Source organism: Physella acuta, unplaced genomic scaffold (genome assembly GCF_028476545.2).
Source record: "Physella acuta isolate Inbredline_101_S28 unplaced genomic scaffold, ASM2847654v3 ptg000606l, whole genome shotgun sequence".
In the NCBI taxonomy this organism is placed as follows: Eukaryota; Metazoa; Mollusca; class Gastropoda; family Physidae; genus Physella; species Physella acuta.
This window is the reverse complement of record NW_026732125.1, coordinates 81,866-99,123: the sequence shown is the minus strand read 5'-3', so window position 1 is coordinate 99,123 and position 17,258 is coordinate 81,866. Positions and strand designations below refer to the sequence as shown.

Sequence of the window (17,258 nt, the reverse complement as noted above, 5' to 3'; positions counted from 1 at the left end):
AATTGTTTCTGGAGGAAGTTTATTTTTAAAAATTATTAATAAAGAACAAGTAATAATGTTTCAAAATAAAACCAGTAAATTATTAAAATATTGTAAAGATGTTCTAAATGATTTGGGTAAAATAAATGTGAAACATTTGTTTTTCTATTTCCACAATTTGCGTGTCAAGTAATAGCTTCTGGTTGCTAGGAAATTGCTATGAAGATGGAGGTCGTGTGTAGTAATTGAAACAACACAAGCCTGAGTACTAATTATAAGACCATTAAACCTTTTATACTTATACGTGTAATCAGGCCTATACTAAATGGCGCTTTTGTAAACAAATAAATTCACTCACGTAACTCTTTATTCTGAGTTTTAATGACATTGGCCAAATAAAAATGGCAAATCCAACAACTTCTAAATTTCCTGCACTTTCTGGTAAACCAGCTTATGAGGGAAAATTCATTGACAGGACACCTCAATGTGTGGCTGTAAGTAGCAATATTGTGATGTTATTATTATTAGAGCAATACTACCTTAATATTTGTGTTGAAAATCCCAATTTTGCTCTGGAGTGACAGGCAGGGCCATGCACCTTCACATCGGGCGCAGTGAGTTGAAGGCACATCTAGCCTTGTTCATACTGCATTTTATGTCCTTGTCTGCTCCCCCGTCCTTATTGATCACACTTCCCAGATATGTATTTGTTTCTCGTAAATCTTATCCATTTAGCTGTATGGGCAGGTCCTGACTGTTATTTTTTTAGAAATGTAACTATAATTTTTTCTCTTGCCATATTTTTTTTAATAGATTTAAAACAGTTTCTTAGTATGATTCCATAGACTTTTCAAGCCAATGGAAGCAATTGATGATCTATTTGTTAGGCTAATTAATGATTATGCTACTTCCAACAAAAGCAGCTAATTTCATTATTTTCCTGTACAGGCTGGAAAGCTAAATTATTTTGGAGATTCTTCTGATCAATGTTTACGTGTAAAGGATACCAGGGTGAGTGTTTTAATATTTTAGTTTTAAAGATGTAACAATATCAAATTGCCAGGAAAGAAAAAGATCAACAAAACAAAGGAAATATAATAAATATTTACAACACTGACACTTCTAAGATCCACAACCCCCAACTTCTTACTTTACCTCATGGCAAATGAAATAAATAGCTATTGCTTTAGAAATTTTAGCCAAAAGATGTAAAATTTTTAAAATATTGTTTACTATTTATTCTTATGCACATAGGTTATGGAGCATTAAACAAATTCACGAAATTATGTATCTCTAATTGTAAATTATTACTATTTAATCTAAGTTTTTTTTTTATTAAATATTATTAAATAATTAAAATTTATGTTTTTAAAATTATATCTTTATACCAGCCTCCATCTCCAGAAGTAATTAGAAAATTTCGAGCTACAGTCCGCCCTGATGCTGGACAGATGCGAGTGTTCTATGGCACTGCTTATGATCCCCACAGACAATGGGCTGTAGAAATGACACATGGAGTTAACACACACCCATCAAGCAGTGCCAAGGAAGTGGTCAATCCGGATCCCAAAAGCTTCTTCACTCAAAGGATTCTTGACAGGTTGAAGATAATTTTTGTATGTATTCAGAGCTAACTATAATATGAAATCTACACTACATGACTAGATTTTAAAATTTCATCCTAGATTTTCATTCAAAACATGTTAAATCTTTCAATGAAAAATATCGTTTTTTCTGTTGCAAACTATAACATTGAGGGGAAAGTGTGGTTGGATGGTAGAGCGTTTGACTGCTAACCCGAGCATCTGGAGTTCGAATCCTAGGCTTGAGTCAGTAAGACACCCTGAGTCCACCCAGTTCTAATGGGTACCTCAGTCAAATTAGAGAAAGTATAGCCATCTGGGCATAGTTCTGACCCTACTATCCCTTCATATGCTGAGGTTTTTGAAACAGGTGAGCTCTACTTGTACCATGGACTGCCATTTGTTTCCTTTTACACTGTTTAGTATGAAGGGGCGCAACAAAACTCTCGTACTCCTGTCTGTGTCTGGCCAGGTTCTCTGTTGCCTTCTGGTTTGATCTGCTGTCTTTGTTTACTCTTGACTGTTCAATACCAGGTATACTTTGGTCTCCCTCTCCTTCTTTTGCAATCGGATGTACTAAAAGTGATGTCTTTGATATTGAGGTATCTTCTTTTCTCAACACATGGCCAAATGATCTCCATTTATTTTTTGATGTGTGTATTTTTTTATGTGTACTTAAATGAAGTGATTTTATTGAAATAAAAAAGTTATAAAATACTTTCAGACAAGAGAGTGACTATCTCAGCCATAAAAAAGCCCCACTTGGGAGATCATACGATCAGCGAAAAAATTTACCTAACAACATTGACCCCAGTAGTTTCACCTTTGGCATTCCAACAGAAATGGGTATGTTAATAACTATAAAGATGTTAAGCTAAAAAGAAACAGAAGTTTATGAGAAACTATTAACTCAATCCGTCCCATGAGCCGCGAGATGTGGCTTGAGCCAGCTTCACCGTAGGCCCGCGAGCCGCAAGGTACGGCTCGACACCGCTAGTGTTTGTTTCTTTAACACGTCATTTAACATGTAAAAAACCTACATTCTTTAACATAACTCACAATTATCTTCATATACTACTATAGAAATTTCATTTCTGTTCATTTTGATGTATAATACATAAATCTGGTTAGAAAAACATAGGAGCTATAATTGTTTAAGTAGGTGAGGGCTGTGTAAAAAAAATTGGGTCACGTAAATAATGAGGTCAGGAGGTGGAAACGGCTCTGGTATAGAAAGAGTTAATATTTTTTTTAATTTGAACATCCCACTAAAAAGTTAAATTTAGAAAATTGTGAATATTGTTTCCCTTTACAAAGAAATTAACAGCCATACTAGTAAAATACTGTCTTTGATGCACTTTGTATCAGTAGTTCTATTGATTATTTTTAATAAAATAATTATATTTAAGGAACAAATAAATGACAACTAATTGCACTATAAAGAAAATAGTTTAAATACATAAAAAGGTTTCTGTAAGCTGTGCATTTAAACCTCTTATGTGATCTGTACACTATTGTGGTCCTTTAACCTAGATTCTAACTGTGTTGTTTCCAAAAATAGAAATCAGTTGTATTATTATACTCTAATAACTAGATATTCATTCAACTGAAGGTACCTTGCTTACCTAATACTATTAATACACAATATTTCTGATCACGATTTTTTTGACGATTTTTACCTCCCCTCCCTTCCGTCACGCATTGTCACAAAAAGCCAGATCCCCCCCTAAAATGACGTCACACAACAGCTTAGAACCCCCTCAAAATTGCAATTGAATTTTTCCTAAAACATCGATATTTTTCCAAAATCTTGTCTGAACTCTGTCAACATAGAGTATTTTAATTAATTACTATTACAATTTATCAAAACAGTTTTCTAAAACGCGAAAAAACTGCTAAAATTCGTTTTCTAACATTGCTTTTTTATAATGCAAAAGTGTAATGTCGCACCATCTGACCCCCTACCCCTTCCCCTCATCACACACCGTCACAAAATTACGGACCCTCCCCCTACGAGTGTGACGTCATTTATGGATGACCCCTAGAAGAAAAAAACATCTAAAAATCTTACTTTGTAAAATCTATCACAGAGATTGGAGCAGGGGGTCTTATAAACCCACCAAAAAATTACGAGCAAGTTTTTCAAGAGGCCTCACAGGGACATGATCTCTATGTGAAGTCTCATGCAGACTACTACCCCTTGGAACGTGTCAATCGCAGCTACAGCAGCCCAAACTTTCACCCTCAGGTATTAATATCAACTTAAGGTAGCAATACCTTTGTCTTGCTACAAGTCAACACAACTCTTGTTTATGCTTTTCAATGTTAAATATTTTATTTTTAGAAAAACAACACACATATTATTAGGCCATGATGGCTCATTACTATCTATACTTGAATTAATCATAAAACAGAAAGTGACATATTTTTGTGTCATTTAAATCAAGAAAGTGTGTTTAATATTTAGTATTGTTTTTTTATTTAATAGAAGAAATACGGTTTGCCTACTCCGCACTGCAATGACGGCAGATTGACGAAACACACCCTTGAGTGGATCCATGAGACACAGGCAGACCAGGCCACAAAAATCATCAACAAGAGGTTAGATGACTTCAGGGAGAAGTTCCAGCCACAGCTGGGGAAGGTTCACGACCCGTAAGTTGGCATTTATGGAATGTTAGCATATTTTTAGAATGTTAACATGATATTTTTAGAATGTTAACATGATATTTACAGAATGGCAACATATTTACAGAATGTTAACATGATATTTTTAGAATGTTAACATGATATTTTTAGAATGGTAACATTATATTTACAGAATGTTATAATGATTTTTACAGAATGTTAACATGATATTTACAGAATGGCAACATGATATTTACAGAATATTAACATCATATTTACAGAATGTTAACACAATATTTACAGAATAAAAACCCTTTCATTTACAATTTTTAAAATATATGTTAAATTTAAAAAAGTTTCAAGAAGTAACTTAATACATTTATGTAGTATTTACTTAGATTAGCACACACATACATTTAGAAAATCTTAAATTGTTAAAATTAAATTGTTTAACATTTTTAGATGAGTGAAACCTTTTTTCCTTTTTTTGCGTAGAATAAAAGACACACTGAACGTCCCCCCTGACCACACTTTTGGAGCCTTGCATAAGCCTGACCCCTATGGAGCAGGGGACTTAATTCATAATCGTAAGGTAGACAACCTACTCAGGGGGAAGGAGAACCAGAGAGCTCTTGTTGCCGCAATAAGACAACAGCTGAAAAAAATAAACTACCACCACTTCAACAATCTTCTAGAAGCTTTTAGGTTTTATGATCAGGTAGGCTGAGAGATTTCTTTCACCTGTTCTTGTGTTTATACATTCAGGTAACCCAGTAAGGTTATTTAAGGCTCGATCTCACACCTGAGATGGTGACGTCACAAAGTTCTAACTACCTACCCCCATCCAGCATTAAATGAAATTATAATAAAAATTAACATAATTTTTAAGTGTCTTTAAATTTATGAACTAAGTAAAGCATGCTTTGTTGCATTTCTTCAACCCCTCACCCATTTTTAACACGTTTTTCTTAACTCAGCTTCGCGTTTGTTTGTTTGTTTGGATGTTTGTTGTTAAAATTGACATCGAAAATTAGCCCACTTCTGATTGCTCTATAGACCTGAAATTTGGCATGCATGCTACTTTCGCCTAACAATTTCAGATGCAATCATAAAAACTAGCAATTAGTGACCGTAATTAGCTTAATTTAATTACGCCCCAAGGACCATAAAATTGAGGACATGATTTCTAAAGATACCGACAAGACTGGAGGCCTATTGACCCAGTTACTTCGGCCCCAATCGATGTGAGCGCGCTGGCCGTGATCGTATAGTGGTTAGTACTTCGCGTTGTGGCCGCGACAACCCAGGTTCGAATCCTGGTCGCTCAAGTTTTTAGTCCGTGTATTTATAAACACTTTTTTTAAAAACCACGTTTTTCATGTGTAGCAACGGACTAAAAAGGAGAAAATAAAATACTTAAAAAAAACTTTTTAAAAAACCACGTTTTTCTTGTGGACTAAAAAGTAGAAAATAAAATTTTCTTTTGTGCTTCCTCGAGCTGTGCAGGTTCTTGTGATGACTGACAAAAAACGTGGGTCGGGCAGATGGGTCGGGAAATTTGATGGTGAACGTACCCACGTTTTTTGTCAGTCATCACAAGAACCTGCACAGCTCGAGGAAGCACAAAAGAAAATTTTATTTTCTACTTTTTAGTCCACAAGAAAAACGTGGTTTTTTAAAAAGTTTTTTTTAAGTATTTTACCCTGGCATTACTCATAGTCACAAAATTCAGTTAAAAGAAACTACCTCCCCTTGGTATGTGACATCAATGGAAGACCATGATGCATGCTTATATGATAAATTAGTGGTATTGTTGTGATACTACCATAATAGACATATTTTATTGGTTTTGTATATAACATCTCCAAAGTTTTTCTCTATATAAATGTATATGGGCGGAATCACCGATGATGGTTGGCAAGGCTGGTATGGTGACAGTTAAAATAAAAGAATAATTATAAACAAAGAAAGAATATATTAATGAACAGACTATAATCCAATTTTTTGAACTGTACAATTAAGCTTTAGATGTAATTTATCAAATTTAATTAGTTCTGTTTTAAATAGAAAAGTATGTATTTTAACCCTTTTTACTTTCTCGTATATACGAAGTATAGAGAAAGTCTTGTAATCGTGCAAAAAAAAAAATCGAGATTTTTACAAATCTCGACGTTTTACACCTCACTGATACGGAAAAACATAATTTTGCAATCTTGTCCGTATGTCTGTGTGTCTGTCTGTGTGTCTGTGTGTCTGTCTGTCCGTGTGTAAACACGATAACTTGAGTACCGTTACAGCTACGTTGATGAAATTTCATATATAAGTATTTTATCGAAATCGTAGATCCGTATCAACTTTTGAGCGATTTCCGATAACCGGAAGTGGTACTTTTCCTACTTTGAATTTTTCAAAAGCCTATAACTTGAGTACTATTTCAGATAGATAAATGAAATTTCACATGTAAGTAAAAGATCTAATTCTCTACCTTCTGTTAAATTTTGAGTAATTTCCGTTGACTGGAAGTAGTAATTTACGCTACTTCCGATTTCTCAAAAAACTAATGTAAATTTTAAAAGTACTAATAATATTGCGCACCATTATGCGCTTTTTTATTTGGCGTTCACTTGGTGTGCAATTAATTTGTCTACGAGATTTTATTCTATTTTTAAAACTTAAAGTATTTAAAATGGATTAAAAATCATGTCTATAGCCCGAGTTCCCATCCCCTGTTATTTTATATAAGAATATTCGAGAAAGTTTAGGGGAGATCACTCCCGGTTTATTAAACTTTACTATTTCATTTTTAAGACTCTGAATGTTTATATAATATTAACAGTTTATTGTTTTATTATGTGTGTAGAATGGTAAAGGGAAAATAACTCTGTCAAACCTGCACAATGTGTGTGTAAAGTACAGACTGCCAGTAGACCATGATATGTTGGGGAAGGTGCTGGACTATTGTGATGTTGATGGGGATGGAATGATCAGCTACATAGAATTTTGTAATTTTCTCAACTGGAAGGAAAAAATGCCATCAGGCTTGGATGATTTGGGCCGTAAGTATTTTCCTCTGCGTTGTTATCTTACTTGATACACACACAAAAATTATAATTATTTTGAAACTAATTTTTCATACTAACATTTATAAAGATTTGCGTCTTTATAGTTAAATTTAATTATACATAGTTTATCAAATAATTTGTTTAAAAATTTAGTCATTTTTTTTCATTATAAGTAGGCTTAGCTTTAAATGAATACATTTTTAAAAAGATATTTTTAGTACATTTGCACAGTAATACTAAGCAATAAGCAAAATTTCTGTTTTTATGTTAAAATGGTATATAATGTAAGTTTAGTCACTAAATAATTTAAGTCCTGAATTTTTCACAGGACATGTGATCTGAGTTAAATGTTCATTTGTTGGTGACTGTGTCAGTGGCAGTCAACTGTATATAAGCATTTTAACTTGCAAACCCCCAACAATTACATAAAATGTTTACATAATTGAACTTGACGATTGATCAAAACATAACTTTATAAATCACCTGAAACAAAATATACTTTCCTAGCGCCCCCACCGCTGATGTTTGGAGCCGACTACCTGAGGAATCCAAACCCACCTGAAAAACTCATCAACGAGTCAGACCTGGTCCAGAAGACACCACAGACAAGTGAAGTTACAGCCCGCACTTTGCCCAGGCAGATTGACTACAATGTTGGTAACCATAGCACCAGTAATGCCATGTACAACGCAGTCATCGGCCCAGGTGGGATTAGTTCAAAAAGTGAGTGCACTTAATGTATAAAAAAAAATCAGGTTCTTATTAAAGTTGGCAGAATGTAAGACACTTTTTGTTAGAATAGCTACCTTAATCCTAACCTCGGTCTGGCTTTAGAACTAAACCAGAAAATTATATCCAAGGCAATTTTTTTAGTATTGCTGCTGTAACCCCAACCCTGACCAAAAACTAGTTCCAGCAATAGTTATTTAAAGCTAAAAAAAATTATGTATCACTACCCGAAATTTAATCCTGATACTAACAGTGATACTGAGTTGTCTAGACATTATGTTTGACAGTAACATTATGTTTATGGGAACTCATAGCTGTTGAATGCAGGCCCAAAACACTTTCACATTCATCAGGTCAAAACATAAGTCTGTAGATAATTATTCTTATATTGCTCCAATCAGTATGTAGTAAGCAGTATGCTAATGCAGGCAAAAACCACTTAAATATTATTTATTTTGAAGTAAGAAACAAAACATTAGAATTAAATAGCACTTTAGCAATCTAATACATTTTTGGCATACGTTTTTAATCTTTTTAACAAAGCCCTTTTTCTACTAATTCCCCAGTATGTTTAGTTTAAGTTACAATAGAACTTGTTAGATGAATGTTTTATCTTTTAAAAAAAGTGTTTTCTTATTTCTCAGTACATTGAGTTTCTATTACAATAAATCATGTATGTTAGACACATTTTTTATCTTTAAACAAGGTTTTCGAACATACGGGGTGCCAAGTGTACGCTCTGACCTGCGTGCCCCCAAAGTGAAGAGGATTGCTGATCGAATCAACTACGGGGATGAAGCCTATGTGTACGGCTTGATGTACCCCTCTCTTTTCAGTCAGCACAGTGTTTATGAGAGAGATTTACTTCAACCAAGAACTCTTGAAGAGGTGAGTTATCTCCCTTCAATTAAAGATGATATCTCTATAATTTAGGCCAACAAAGCTAACTATTGTGTCAGCCTTTTCAACATTTGGTTTTATGTCTTTATTCAGAATATTTTAATTTAATCTACTAATATTTTAAAAAGAAATTGTTAATCTAAGTTTACTTTTAAAATTTATGTACCTTTAAGATCAAATGTTTTCTCCAACTTTCTTTATCAAATCAAATAGGTCTACTAAATATGTATGAAATTTTTAAAATGTTTTTAAATGTGCACATTTATTTGTTATCCATAAGTTTATCCGACTTTCAGATTCGCTCCATCTTCACAAATATTGGTGTGAGATTGACAGGAGAGGAGTTGGATAAAGTTTACAAAATGGCCTCCCAGACTCACCCCAAAGGTCATGTCAGTGTGGAATCTTTCAGGAATATTCTAGATGAGATCCAGGTTAGGCAGATTCGTGCTGGCATACATCCTGTTTCATTAGGGGAGGCGCAGTAAGCTTCTTCAAGAACCGAAAAATATCTTTCTTCAGAAAAATAATTTTCAATTGCGAATGTTTTTCCTTATATAATTCAGCACCAGCAATGGTAAGCTATTCTTAAATGTTTTAAAAGTACACAATTAAGAGATTTTAAAATTCTTTCATCTATGTGAATAAATGCATATTCTGTTGGTAATGTATTACAGCCCTGTTAATATAAGGGAAAATAAAAAAATTTGGTTGTAAGATCTTTACAGTATTTTTGACCTGAGATACCATGATTCACAAAAAAATTTCAACTCTGAATCATCTGTTCCAGCTTAAGAGGTCTTAAATAAATAAGATGATATAACTGATTTTTTAATCATATGCTTACACTGTTTTCTAAGTTTACAAATTGAATTGCTTAGCTTCATTAAGCTTAGTTAAATCATTTTATTGATTCAGCACAGCATTATTATGATTAGATATTAAATTGCATGTCAGCATTAAACATTTTACATGATGTTAATTACAGTATTAATTGTCCAATTATTTTAAAACTCACAAGTGTCTTATAACACTGAGCATTTTACTGCACAATTTTCAAATTATCACTATTTATACTTAGTTTTAATTGTTTTTGAATTATAAAATAATTCTTATGAATGTTGGTTTTCCACCCACTTTGTCATATTTTAACTAAAGTTTATATGAAAAGATAAACAGTTTTCAACTACAGTATTAAATAATTTATAGCAGACTGTTATTGTTCTTGCCATTTTGAAATAAATTAAAACAGTCCATATATTATGTTTTGCCCTTAAATAAAACAAGCTTTGTGACTCAGATTACTAGTATTGTCAGTAGAAAAATATCAAAGTAATACATGAATAGCTTTTTAACAGTTTAAAAAAAAAATCACCCCTTGTTAATGCTTTGAGTTTTTTGTACATAATATTTTAGAACAACTAATATTTTAGAAGCCCATTTCACTTGATATTAAATAAAAGTAAAAATGTAAAAATGCACTTACAGATATTGATTACAACAGTATTTTGTGTCTCAATCAAGTTTTTTTTACAAATAGTATTACTGTCTCAGTATTTTTGTGGTATCATAAACCCTGATGGTAAATATCAGTATTGATCCTGTTAATAATCAATATGGCATAAAATGATCATAAAAACTAGCCTTTTTTATATAATGCCTTTTGATATGCACTTAATAGTTTTAATTTATTATATTACTGGTTTCAGTGAAATTGAAAGCCATTGTAAAACTATAAGGCTAAAAACCAGTTACAATTAGTAGTTAGGTTGAGTAACATTTTTTTTACATATTGTGTGTTTGAATGAGATGTGTTTCTTAGATTTCATTTAATAAAATACATATTCAACTGATTTCATTTATCATCATAAGCCTTCAATTCTTTTCACTGTATTATAAAGCCTTTACTACAAATTTTTACAAACACAAGCCTTGATTTATTATTTTATTTTTACATGCAAACTGTGATAAGTAATAGAATGTTTATTAATCTTTACATTTTATTGTGTATATGCCATGTATTAATTGCCTTTTTTAAATTGTGTGTTAACTTTGGGTTTCCATTGAAAAAGATTTTGCGTCTCAAAACTTTGAAGTTGATTTAATCCAGTGTTTAAATTTTACTTTAATCCTATCCTGCTTGCAGATTTAAAAGTGAACATGTGCCATAAACTGCACATTTTTTCTCAGAAATTAAAATGGATGCATTCGATACATTAAATTGTTCAACTATGAGTACATCCATATTTTTATCCATTGATTAAATTCTACTGCTCATTAGAAGCTGCCCTATGATTTAATTAGGCCCTATTATAAGCCAACTTTATTCATATTTTTTTTCAAAAAAGTGCCATTAAAACAATGTATAAATGATATTAATCTAGAAATTGTTTTTTTAACAACAAGTATAAGTAGGTTTATACATGCTGAATTTTTTTTTATGATTCTTCAAAATAACATGTTTATAACACAAAGTAAAATGTTCAACAAATGTTAGAGTTTTTTTTAGCTTTTTACCACTTGAGGATTTTTTAATTTATTCTTTACATTTTGTTCAAAAAGTGAATTTTTAAACAATGTTAATCAAGGAAAAAGTCATTAAAACTTAATCTCTTTATCAAACATAAAATGGTTTTGAAAAATTTCCAAGGGAGGTTTTATGTAAAGTGCTGAGAATTTCCTTCATCTTCAACAAATGTTTGAATTTCAATAAATAAAAGTAATACAAAATCTAATAGTTTTGTTTTTATCATAAGTCTATATTAGTGTCTTTTCCAGATAATAAAAAAAAACAATAAAGCTTGTTTAGTCTGTTCTAATAATTGGTCTAGACAGCCAGAGCAGGGTGAAAATGAATGTAAATATTACATTTAAATGGGACAGCATGGTTGCTGTATGCTATAGCCCAAAAGTCTTGAATTCAAATTGAGATTTTAAAGTTACAAGCATTCTTTAGAGTATGTCTGCATAGACAATAATTTTAACCATTACAGACCAGTACAAGAACATGACTTGACTATATTACACAGCCTTTAAAAGAGACTCATGATCACTTCAGGATAAAATAAAAACTGAAATCACAAACTAGCTTGTTTGATCAAGTCTTAGGCTTCTCAATATGCCAAGGGAGATCCTGAGTTCACCTAGAACTGATGGGAGCTAGACTCAAATTAGGGTAAGTAGAGGCAGCTGGGTATAGTGCTGACCACACTGTCCTTTCACATGGGGAGGTCACTTCTGCCTCATGGACTACCAGGTTTCAAAGGACACCTACTTTTATTTTTGTTTTATTTAAAATTAATGAGGAAAAAACCTATTACATAGTTTTTGTTTTTTTTATATTTATAGAACTTTTTTCATCCGACTATTGTGCACAACCTCCCAATAGCATCTTAACTTAATGCCACAAAATATAGTTACAAAAAAAAAATAATAATGCACATTATTTCTTTGTTTAAAAAGCTTTTTAAAAATGTATATAAAAAAGTAAATAAAGGTTTACAATATAAATTTAAGTAAAAAAGTGTTTAAAATATAAAAGGGTAGGCATAGTAGTATCTAGTCATGAGCCCATAAACATTGGAATATAATTTAAACAATGAACTAAATAGTTAGAAGGAATCACTATAATGATAATTGGAGCATAGCCATGTTTCAAGCTAGTTTGGTTGAAACTGGTTAAATTCTCTGATCACAAGATTCCACCCATGTTGAATAAAGCATTAAGCATTACAGAGGAATTAAGGTGAATAAAAAACGTGTATAAACAATTGCTGCCTCCTATCCAGCAGTAAAGTAATCTCTAGAACAACTGGCTAGGCTGTATAAGCCATGGAATAACCGGTTTAGTTTTAACATACATGGAACATATGTTTAGATTGTGGTAGAAATAGAACTGGTTAGGTTTTAGTAGACATGGAATAATTGGTTAAGTGGTAACAGACATGGAAGAGCCGGTTAAGTTGTGGTAGACATGGAAGAGCCGGTTAAGTTGTGGTAGACATGGAACAACCGGTTAAGTTGTGGTAGACATGGAACAACAGGTTAAGTTGTGGTAGACATGGAACTACCGGTTAAGTTGTGGTAGACATGGAACAACCGGTTAAGTGGTAACAGACATGGAACAGCCGGTTAAGTTGTGGTAGACATGGAATAACCGGTTAAGTTGTGGTAGACATGGAACAACCAGTTAAGTTGTGGTAGGCATGGAACAACCGGTTAAGTTGTGGTAGACATGGAACAACCGGTTAAGTGGTAACAGACATTGAACAGCCGGCTAAGTTGTGGTAGGCATGGAATAGCCGGTTAAGCTGTGGTAGACATGGAATAACCGGTTAAGTTGTGGTAGACATGGAACAACCGATTAGGTTAAAAACAACAGTTATTAGTTTCAATGTTACAACAGATTTGAGAACCCAGGGAAAAAACACATAAAAACATTAAAAAACAATAATTGTGTTTGTACCATAATGCCAATAATTATAGAAATAAAAGCACTGCAAATAAAGCAAGTCTCTTGCTAAAAATTTTAATAAATTCAGTACATTCAATCAAATATGATACATTGCTTTCATTATAAACATACAGCTTTTAAAAAACCTATCTATTTAAAAAATATAAGATATATACATTTTAATAAAATATTTAAAAACAACCATCATTTACTATATGAAAAAAATATTTTAACTACATAAAACATATCTTTTCAGTAAATTATGAGTGGTGTTTATAAGACATCTATTTATACAACAGAACCAAGAGGTTACTATAATTGATCATGCTTATTGATTCCTGCATCAGATCAATGTTTATCTATTCCATCAAAAATTGTTGTAGTTGTGCTTTTTGAATTTGAATTACTGGAGACTGTATTATTTGTTGCAGCAGCTTTAGGATAGAAATTAGTATTCTCAGAGTTGCTTTTTCCTGTTGAAATAAAGAACAAATTAATACTTCATACAAATGAAGATATGAATGTTATACTGTTAATTTTAGAGAAACATAATTGCTTATCTACATCTACACTATTCTGGGAAATTAAATAAGTTAAGGGGAAGTAAGTATCTGGTAATTAAAAGTTATGTTTTTTCTGGTTTAAAGCAGGAAGAAATTTTAAATAAGGAATGTATTTTTTAAGATAAATAACCAGTTAATAAATTGCATACAATGATATTACAATAAAACTGTGTATATTAATAAACAAGAACTTGGTGGGATATAAAAATAGAAAACTATTTACATCATTAATTTGTTTTTGACATTATGTAAGATGAAAGAAAGTGAAAAAATTTCCCCAAAATAGACTTTTCTTTTGAAACAAAAGTATTTCTTTATTAAAAATGGACAAAATTTGTATAATTCTTATTAAGTATAATTATTTTAACCTATGACACATAGTTCTATTTGTTTTAGAATGATCATCTCTTAACTTAGGTAAAAGTAATTTAAATTATGAATAAATTTATTACATAACTAAGCTATTACCAGTCTTTCTTTCTTTCTCTTTTTTGCGGTGTTTGTAAAACTTGGATAACCAATACTTTCTCACATTACTATCTCGAGCTGTCATCATAATGAACATTATAAAACCTTGGAGTGTATTGAAAATACAAAACAAGTACTGGAAAGCAACACGAGCATCAGCTATTGCCAGGAAGCCAAATATCCAGGACAGGCCTAAAAGAAAAATCATGTGAAAAATTATTAAGTGTTTTGGCTTTATCAAACTTTTACTTTAGAATTTATTTTCAATATACTTGCAACACTTAAAATAATAAACATTCTAAAATTTGATATAACATTTTTACATATATAATATAGCACTCAAACCAGAGTAGTTATAGGTGGTTTCTTAAAATGTATAAATGGAAGGGAAAGAAATGTTATTGCGTTACTTGTTTATTACATAGAATTTTAGTTTATCACTTTTTTTCTGACATAACTATGGTTTATTAATTCTATATCACCCACTTTGTATGCTAATTATAAATGAGTATAATTTCTTGAAGCTAGTTTAAATTTAGCTCCAGTATTAATTATGAGTCCCTGAGTCCACCCAACACTGATGGTTACCTAACTCATGTTAGGGAAAGTAAAGGCAGCTGGGCATAGTGCTGACCACATTATCCCTTATATGCTGAGGTCCAGTAGCGTAGCAAGGGGGGGGGGGGCGGGGGAGGGGGGACGGGACATAAGTCCCCGGGTGCCGAGTTTAGGGGGCGCCAAAAATGGGTTGGAAAAATAAATTGAAAGGTTGAGGGGGGTGCAAATCGAAAGTTTGAGGGGGGGGGGTGCAAATCAAAATCTCGAGGGGGGGGGGGGTGCAAATCGAAAGTTTGAGGGAGGGGGGCCTGCAAATCAAATGCTCGAGGGGGGGTGCAAATCGAAAGTTGGAGGGGGGGTGCAAATCAAAATCTCGAGGAGGGGTGCAAATAGAAAAGTTTGTCCCCGGGCGCCGGGAAGGGTCGCTACGCCTCTGCTGAGGTCAAGAAACATGAACTCCACTTCATCTGCCCAATGAAACATTAGATCTTTTTTATTAATTATGAGAAAAAACAACAGTGTAATTTTAAATTTTCCAAGTTCTTACCCAGCACACAAAAGCAGATAAAGGAAGCTCTAACATTGACCACCGTCTGATTTCTCTTGGAGGTTGAGTGTTTGCTCATGTCCCTCCTGCGACACAGGCTCACAGTCACCATGATGAAAAAGACAATGTTCGTCAGGATAATGATTCCAATTGGGATAGCAAACCCATAGTACAATGCCGGTAAAGACATCCAACAACTGAAAAATTGAGTAAGTACATTTTACGAAACAAATAGTAAAATACATTTACATAAAAATTACAAAGCATCAGGTCCATGTATTATGTTTATTGGATTAATTTACCATGATTAATAATAATTTAAATGTTATAAAGCTAACAAGGAAAAATATAAAAATAACAAAAAATACCACAAAAAACATGAAAGCAACAGTATAAAATATACTAACTATTCATTTCCTCCTTTGTATAATTCCTTGTCAATAATCAGTATAATTATCACTGGTACAACAGGAAGGCCTAAAAAAATTATTTTTAGAATTTAGAATTGTATACATGCTGAGAAATAATTTTGTCTTTACTAATTATTTAAAGAAACAAAACAACGGAAATGAACACAGGTAACAACGATTCCATGTCATAAACAGATTAAATCAAACACTGATTTATGAAATTAATCAACATGAAAAATTGGCACATAAAAAATTAGAACTATGTAAATGTGATGATAGTGAATGTAATTATTAAAATGTGATTTGATTGTAACCATCAAAAGTCACCACCAAAGTTTCCTTATGTACATCATTACCACTTGTGCTTGTTTTGCTTCATCCCCCCCCCACCCCCACACACACACTACGTGACATACTGTTGTACTCACTCCACCAATTGTTTCTTTTTCCAATTCAATTTTACTCTCATGAGTAGGGCCTTTAAACTAACACACTTACCTAAACACATTCACTAACCTGATGCTAACAATACATTGAGTAATTCAACCACCAACATACAAATATTCTACTCTCACTACACATTATTTACACAAATCATTAGTTATGTAGCAATAATTTCATTACACTTTCTACCCATTCACTTTAAAATACCCCTTTGGGATCATAAAGTCTGAAATATTGAATAAACTCCATCAAACCAGCTAATAAGAAAGTGAAATTCAGAAACGACAAAAGATTAAGAAATTGCTTGTGTCACAATGAGGGGAAAAAAAAGGTTTTTTGTTAATTCAATATTAGAAGATTATGTGAACTTTACAAAACCCATACACATTTTTTCTTACTTAACTACATGCCATAGCCACCAGAGCTGGTTGGACTAAGTGACAACTATAAATCTTAAGACAAACGCAAACTCCTTCCATTATAGTTGTAAACTTGTGCTCCAAGGCTAAACCATAGCTTAATACTGACCCAAAATATTCTATTAATAGTTCATTTATAATATTTATTCTTACCTCAAGAAGGTAAGGCAGTTATGAGCATGTACCGATGGAAGTATGAGTTCATAGACAACTGACCCAAAATATTCTATTAATAGTTCATTTATTCTTACCCCAAGCAGGTAAGGCAGTTTTGAGCAAGTAACGATGGAAGTATATGTTCATAACTTTAACAAAGAGCAGGTACTGTAAAATTCCTTCCATCAACATCCACATGAAAGATGCCAGGATGAGGTAATGCAGCAGGACGGCCACCACAATACATCCAGCGTGGGAAGACGTTTGGTTGATGCCTGCCAGGAAGACAATCCAGGCCATGAGCAGGGCCAGGGAGAGGTTGAACATGGTCTGCTGGGGGCGGCTTTGACGCAGTGCTC

General features: G+C 32.6%; 2 protein-coding genes across 2 annotated transcripts; one reads left to right on the top strand and one right to left on the bottom strand.

Moving 5' to 3' along the window:
- The first annotated feature begins 198 nt into the window (after positions 1 to 198).
- LOC131947765 (EF-hand domain-containing family member B) lies at positions 199 to 11,652 on the top strand. The gene is made up of 11 exons (XM_059309062.1): positions 199 to 473; positions 928 to 990; positions 1,371 to 1,579; positions 2,287 to 2,408; positions 3,653 to 3,810; positions 4,051 to 4,217; positions 4,686 to 4,908; positions 7,051 to 7,246; positions 7,760 to 7,975; positions 8,688 to 8,869; positions 9,178 to 11,652. Exons 1-11 carry the CDS (start codon positions 381 to 383, stop codon positions 9,367 to 9,369), a joined length of 1,821 nt encoding a protein of 606 aa, XP_059165045.1. The 5' UTR covers positions 199 to 380; the 3' UTR covers positions 9,370 to 11,652.
- Positions 11,653 to 13,558: 1,906 nt separating this feature from the next.
- LOC131947763 (adhesion G-protein coupled receptor G2-like) lies at positions 13,559 to 17,250 on the bottom strand. The gene is made up of 5 exons (XM_059309060.1): positions 16,995 to 17,250; positions 15,878 to 15,947; positions 15,471 to 15,667; positions 14,366 to 14,557; positions 13,559 to 13,807 (listed from the first exon to the last, which is right to left on the bottom strand). The coding sequence occupies exons 1-5, from the start codon at positions 17,224 to 17,226 to the stop codon at positions 13,683 to 13,685; spliced, it is 816 nt and encodes a 271-aa protein (XP_059165043.1). The 5' UTR covers positions 17,227 to 17,250; the 3' UTR covers positions 13,559 to 13,682.
- Between the last annotated feature and the right edge of the window lie 8 nt (positions 17,251 to 17,258).